The 7455-nt window shown below is 43.9% G+C and overlaps 1 protein-coding gene across 2 annotated transcripts in view; it reads left to right on the top strand.

Annotated features, from left to right (window-relative positions):
* The window catches only part of LOC311234926 (E3 ubiquitin-protein ligase TRIM8-like), a 64625-nt gene extending 58430 nt beyond the window's left edge, over positions 1-6195 (top strand). For both annotated transcript variants that reach the window (XM_084322204.1, XM_084322205.1), the window contains exons 6-7: positions 1230-1345; positions 1811-6195. In XM_084322204.1, coding sequence (XP_084178330.1) covers positions 1230-1345; positions 1811-2484 — 790 coding nt within the window. In that variant the 3' untranslated portion in view covers positions 2485-6195. The remainder of the gene's footprint in view (positions 1-1229; positions 1346-1810) is intronic.
* The last annotated feature ends 1260 nt before the right edge of the window (positions 6196-7455 follow it).

Here is a 7455-nt window from a genome sequence, read left to right on the forward strand (position 1 = left end):
CCGGACTGCCCGGTAGTAAAAACCCAATAAAAATCAGTTGTCCGAAAGGACAAGTAACATTAAAAAAAATTATAATAAAAAAAAAGAATTTAAATAATCTAATTATTATTATAATGCCTGTTTGGAAATACACGACCGGCACCTAGACCCGCGTATGCCGGTCCAGAGAAAAGTGGGCCAAAGGGGGTTCAGAGGGACCGGTGGATACAGAAGTGAAACAAAGAGAAGGTTCTTTGAGATGCGACTGCAATTATTGACTGGAAGTAGGTAGAGTCACACAACACCTACGGCACGGAGAACACGCGGCATGTTCCAACCACAAGGTTCCGCGTCAGGTTGTGCAGGAACAAGATCCTCCTTGTGCCTCCAGTGATACGGCGTGTCACTGTTAGTCCTGTGAAACTATTTCAGTACTTTATTGCATTATAGAGGGTCTCTTTATTCCATTATTGTCGTCTATGTCCACTGGACCAAGTCTTGTGTTTATACACGAAGGTCTGTCGTTATATTCAAACTGCACGTCCACAGCATTAGTATTTTTCAGATTAGATTAAAATGTATTATCTTTATACTACAGCACAAGTACAGTACAACGAAAAGAGGTTTGGCATCCAACCAGAGTGCAAATATACCAGTAAAGTGCAATAGTAATATACAATGTACAGGTGATTAAACAGGGTATAAAATATATACATTAGTACTACTGAGTGTTGTGCTAATTGGATGCATGTACAGATTTGTAATATTACATACATATTATGTACAGTGATACAGATGTAAAGACAGTATGGTAGTCATACTGGCCAGCAGCGTAACTAGTAAGAGTAGGTAAGGGATATGTACAGATATAGTATCTACATATATGCAAAAGGATTATGTGCAGGTATTTACAGACAGATATAGATATATATGGTGAGAATAAATATATATATATACACACACGGTATATACAGCATATGATAATACTACTAATAATAAATATACAGTATTTCTATTTGTAATAATACAGTAATACAATATTTACAAAAAACAATATTTCTCCCTCAGATTGTTTGGGCTCTCCCCCCCCCCCCCCCCCCCCATGTGCTGAAAAAGAGACTGTGTAGAAAAGCCGTGTCCAATTGTATTACTGTTCCATGTTGAGAATGAAACATGATGTCTCTGATGTCCTTAGTGGGTATGGTGCAGCCCTGCTTCACAGTGAGACTTCTCCTCCTTTCTCCTGTCAGATCAAAGTCGTACCTGGGCGCGGCGCTCCCTCCTCACAGAGTGGGCCAGCTCAACTCCCAGCTCCTCCTCTCCGAGCTGACAAAGAGAGAACGAAACCTGCGCAAGATGCTGGAGGGTGAGGGTGGGAGAGAGAGAGAGAGAGAGAGAGAGAGAGAGAGAGAGAGAGAGAGAGAGAGAGAATTACTGATTCATCTGTTTGATTGTATGATTATGTTTTAAATGTGTGGTTTTTTTTCCTCAAGTTTCCTCTGCGGTGATATTTCTCTGATATTTAATTTAATCAGAAATAACTATTAGGCGACAGTGGCTCAGCAGGTAGAGCGGTTGTCTGGTAATCGGAAGGTTCCCGGTTCGATTCCGGCTCCTCCCAGGCAGCGTGTCGAAGTGTCTTTGAGCAAGACGCTTAACCCCCGACGCTTAACCTTGCATGGTCGCCTCCGCCGTCGGTGTGTGAGTGAATGGGAGGCATAAGTTGTAAATTGCTTTGCTATATAAATGCAGTCCATTTAACATTCATTAAATAATTGTTCTCTGTCCCTCTGCTTTACCCCCCCCCCCCCCCCCCCCCATCCACTCTCAGAACCATTCGGGGACGCTGTGGCCCTCCTCCAGACGGTCCCCTCCCAGAGCAGCTGCAGTGGCTCCAGCGCGGGGCCGGAGAAGAGGAAGCACTCTGTGGCGTTCCCGGACAGTAACCCAGGGACCTCCTCCGCCTCCCAGGACCCTCCGCCGCAGGCCTCCGGCAGCAGCAGCAAGCGAGCCTTCCCGGGGGACCAGAGCCAGCGGGTTCCCTCCCTGTATCCCCCCGAGGGCCTCTCTCAGACCGCCCCTCACCCGGGCGGCCCCGGCTCCAGCCAGCGCATGCTGGGTCTGGGGTCCAGCTCCGGCCACCACTCGGGGGCCGCGTTCCCCCACTCTCACTACCCTGCCGGGGGCCCCTCGCAGCAGGCCATGCTCCCCCAGTACGGAGGAGGAGGCAGGAAGATACTCATGTGCTCCCTGGACAACTGTTGCTGCTCCTCCAGGGTCCCCCCCGCGCGCGGCCGGCCCTCGTACCCGGGGACGGACTCCTTCCCCTGGGTGAGTTCTCAGGAGTTCCCCCCTCACGCGCCCCACCACCCGCCGCTGTCCGCAGGCCAGTCGCTGCAGGGTCTGTCCATGAGGGACTGGATGGACACCTCGCAGACCCCCAGACACCCGGACTTCTACGGGCTCTACGGACAGAACTCGGCCAAGCACTACGTCACCAGCTAACTCCCTTTTCTTCGTACGTCCCCGACGTATCGGCTGAGCACGCCGCTGGAGGCGGAGAGGAGCACCGAGCACGACGTGGCTAGGAAGGAGAAATACCACTTCAAGAAGCAGGCTAATGAAAACGGAAACGCCTACAAAACACATGATTACCTGATTCAGGTTGTTTTTAAACCACTGTCGCTTCTGTGCCTGGAAATACATGATTAATCGTAATATTAACATCGCGGGCTGTAGAAAATAGCAGGGGGCAATAGAAAATAACGTCGCCAAAAAGATTCGACCGTATGAGTCGAGTTGTTTATAGTCACGAGAATTATTAGTTTTTTTTTTATCATTTTGATACTACTCAAATTGCTAATCTTTGAATTCAATTCTCAACAGTCATGAAATGGGAGTTTGCTCGGGTCTCTGGGAGTGCCATCTGGTTTGTCCCTAATCCTAATTTGTATTTAATCTTTTTTTTACATGGTGGCCAACAAAGCCATTTACAGTAGCACCACCAGCGACGGGGCACGCACGTCTACAAAGCCAGCCATTTTGTTTTTGTTTCTGTCCCCGGGTTCCAGTTAACCGGACAATTCTCTTCAGACCTCTTCCTTCCTATTCCTGCGTTTCTCCCTTTTCCCCGTCAACTCTCTTTCTGTCGACTTTATTTTAACGTTTACTTTCCCTGTGTGTTTTTGGGAAACACCCTATTTACTTTGGTTATGGCTCTGTTATGATCACAAGGGTGAACGGGTGTGTGTGTGTGTGGCTGTTCTATGTATAAAATACTGTTATTATTGTTCGACCAAATGATTGCCACTGGTAGGCTTGTGCGGGTGGGTGGCCAGAGCGCTGCTGGTGGTCTGGTCTCATGACGGATCTGGTGTTCGAGTGCAGGAGGTTCTCCAGTCATAGTGTGAATGTGTGTATATATGCATTAACCCTTTCACTACCACACTACCAAATTGTTAACCCTTTCACTGCGACAATACAGAAGGTTAACCCTTTCACTACCACACTACAGACGGTTGACCGTGGCAGTGAAAGGGTTAAGCCACAGACCTCCATTTTACAAGACTTCCCCCCGGGACCCACATCCGAGAGAGGTTTTGTCAGATATGATTTAGTACCCCTGTGGCATAGCTGTCTGTACTGTAGGCATGGAGATGACATAAATAATAATAATTTTTATGTTCATTATGCTAGTCTTTAGTGGGTGGAGTAATGCTGGCTATTCCAACTGTTCCTCAGTTTGCGGGGGAAGCACCCGGAAGCTCTGTCAGGTTGTCCGGCCCTTGGGACTACTATTCTAGTAACACCAGAGGCTCTGATCCAATAACAGTCTTTACCTGGTGGTCTATAGAACAGGGTCTTTACCACTGTAACAGAAATCAAGAGAGTGGTGTTTAAATTTGAAAACAGTACGATGCTCAACATTTGCGTTTTAATTGTGTTCTTTCTTTTTTTTCTCATTCAAAATTTGTATATATCTTTTTTTCGCTTATTGATTGACACAACATTGATTGCCTAGAAAGAATGAAAAGAAAAAATATATACAGTACATGCATACACACATATATATATACACACACACATGCATAATAATAAGAAAAACACATATACATACTTTCACCATTAACAAGGTTAGCTTGATCCACGTTATGTACATAAAAACATAATATATTTCAGACTGATACTGATATGCTATAATTTTTTTTTTTTTTTAACATTGGTTTCTACATACATTCCCTTCATACCATTATTTAATCAGACAGTGTATATAGTGCAGGTTGGAACTTCCATGCTCCTGGTCTATATTATATACGTTATACAATTAGTATAGTATATACTAAACCATATATTATTTTACATGATGTATTATATACCATGTTCATGTTATTAATTATATTACATATTATTATGCCATAGTAGTCAGACAGAGCATGGATAAGGGCACAGCGTAGCTAGTCATTATATCCATATAAATGTCCATACAGCTCAGTATGGGGTTCGCCCATAAAGCGTAGAGCTAAGTGGTATAGAACGGCAGAAGAAGCAAAACCACACAAAAATAGCACAAAACTACACATGACAACAAGATGTTCTGTGGGAAGTCCGATCCACCCTTCACATTCCATCATCAAAATACACAGCGAGATTGTGAATCAGGATTACTGTACATGTAAGTGTATATGTATTTGATTTTATTACGGATCCCCATTAGCTGGTGCCATGGCAACCAGCTAATCTTCCTGGGGTCCACACAAAAAAACATACAAAACAATTATTGCAAAACAGAATTATTAAAAGCCAGTACTCAACATACAATACACAATGAAACTAACAATTAAGATGGCTACAATTACATGCAAGCAAAGAAACAGAAAACAAAAAAAACAAAACAACACAAAATACAGTGTTGAATACAATTTAAGATTGTTTTTAAAATTGAGTATATGTATTGTATATGTATTGGGTCCATAAGGGTCCATCTTAAATGATGGTGCAGGTACACCTCCCAGTTCTAATACAGTATACACTGTAGTAAAATAATAATATGGTATGTATGATTCAACATGCCCATTTCTCCATATAATTACAGTATCATCACCTTATGGAATGGCCCACTTGTATAAATCTGCATATTGGTCCGCTCTATTATGTTCTTAATTATTTTAGTAGTCCCACATACCTTCATCCTTAAATTGTGCTTCATCAAGATTACAACTATTCTTTTCTAACGTTAACATTTCAAAGTATGTTTTAAGCCACAGTTCCTCTTGACACAGCATCAATGTTTTCTCAATTAAGAGCAAGAAGGTGCCCAAATAGTTCAGGGTGCAGATGTTGGGATCCAGTGGGACTCGTTGATACCTGCAATGGATCCCACAATATTAATTATCATCACTGACCAATATCTTAAACGTTCTGGACACCTCCTGATCATATGCATAAACTGTCCACTTAATATAATAATAATTCATTGTATTCATATAGTGCTTCTCAATGACCTGAAGTCGCTGACAGTAGTTAGGAACAAAGTAAAAACAAAGAAACAAAAACAGAAGGAACATGAGACCATGGGGGGAACAGGGGAAAGCAGCATGAGATAGCACAAAAAGACAGAGCGACAGGAGACAGACATCAATCGGGTTGGGTGGGGGGGGTTGAAGGCAAGGGAGAACAGGTGGGTTTTGAGGCGAGCTTTGAAGGTGGAGAGTGTGGGGGAGTCTCTGATGGACTGAGGGAGGGAGTTCCAGAGTCGGGGTGCACTTTCCTTTTTGCAATGCCAACATGAGTCAGAATTATTCATTTGCATTTCTTTTTTCTCCCCTGTATGTTAAATACACTCTGTGTAGTCATTTGAAATGAATTCGGACGGAGTTGGACACTCATCTTTCCAGATTTGATCCCAAGGTTCTGGCTGTAGTTGTTCACTTTTAGGTCCTCCCAGGTAAACTCTACAGCATGACACATTGAAGCACCAGAATCATTTAGAATCATGTATAGCTGACTGGCAATATGTCTCGATGTGTCGATTATGTTTCTTACAGTAGTTGTGTTTCTATTATACACTGCTTTTGGGGAAGGGTTTGGGTTTCCTATGTGTTTTAGGAGGTGAGATCTCATTTGTAAGTACTGTATACCAGGAAGCCCCTTATTTGATAAACCAAACTTGTCGTTGGAATTATCTCGTTTGGTGACCATCATGAAATAGATCAGAAAGATTATTTATGCCTTTCGTTTCCCATTCTTTATTTAAGAAGGGTTTATTAAAAAAGATCCCCCATTATAAAGGGGAGTGTGTGGTGATTTCCAGAGTTGTATGAAGGACGGAAGCAATTTTGCATGCAAATTGTAGAATAGGATTCTTAATGTACTCTAATATTTAGGAAGATACAGAGATTTCAAAGATGGTGGACATTTGGTCCTAAAAGGTATTTCCTGCTCTATGTTTCCCCAGGGGGTGTGATCATGTTCCCTTATAGGCCCATATAGGAGGATACCTCCAGGGGGTGTGATCATGTTCCCTTATAGGCCCATATAGGAGGATACCTCCAGGGGGTGTGATCATGTTCCCTTATAGGCCCATATAGGAGGATACCTCCAGGGGGTGTGATCATGTTCCCTTATAGGCCCATATAGGAGGATACCTCCAGGGGGTGTGATCATGTTCCCTTATAGGCCCATATAGGAGGATACCTCCAGGGGGTGTGATCATGTTCCCCTATAGGCCCATATAAGAGGACACCTCCAGGGGGTGTGATCATGTTCCCCTATAGGCCCATATAGGAGGATACCTCCAGGGGGTGTGATCATGTTCCCTTATAGGCCCATATAGGAGGATACCTCCAGGGGGTGTGATCATGTTCCCTTATAGGCCCATATAGGAGGACACCTCCAGGGGGTGTGATCATGTTCCCTTATAGGCCCATATAAGATGATACCTCCAGGGGGTGTGATCATGTTCCCTTATAGGCCCATATAAGAGGATACCTCCAGGGGGTGTGATCATGTTCCCTTATAGGCCCATATAAGAGGACACCTCCAGGGGGTGTGATCATGTTCCCTTATAGGCCCATATAGGAGGACACCTCCAGGGGGTGTGATCATGTTCCCCTATAGGCCCATATAGAAGGATACCTCCAGGGGGTGTGATCATGTTCCCTTATAGGCCCATATAGGAGGATACCTCCAGGGGGTGTGATCATGTTCCCTTATAGGCCCATATAAGAGGATACTGTTGTGGAAAGGTTGTTTAACACAGCAGGAGACGATATTTCCAATTGTAACAAATAGGTAATTTATTTAAGAAAAGAAGTTCTTTAACAGCAAGAGCTATGGGTCAAAGAGGATCGCCACAGCTTGAACAAAAACACTCTGTCCTGGATCCCTTTGCCTGTCCCTAAATCCCCCCTCAGTCCTGCCCCCCCATGACAGATATGATGACGTATCACATCATGTCAGATCTGACATGACGTACAT

The sequence above is a fragment of the Notolepis coatsorum genome (genome assembly GCF_963971535.1).
Source record: "Notolepis coatsorum genome assembly, chromosome: 9".
NCBI classification, from domain to species: domain Eukaryota; kingdom Metazoa; phylum Chordata; class Actinopteri; order Aulopiformes; family Paralepididae; genus Notolepis; species Notolepis coatsorum.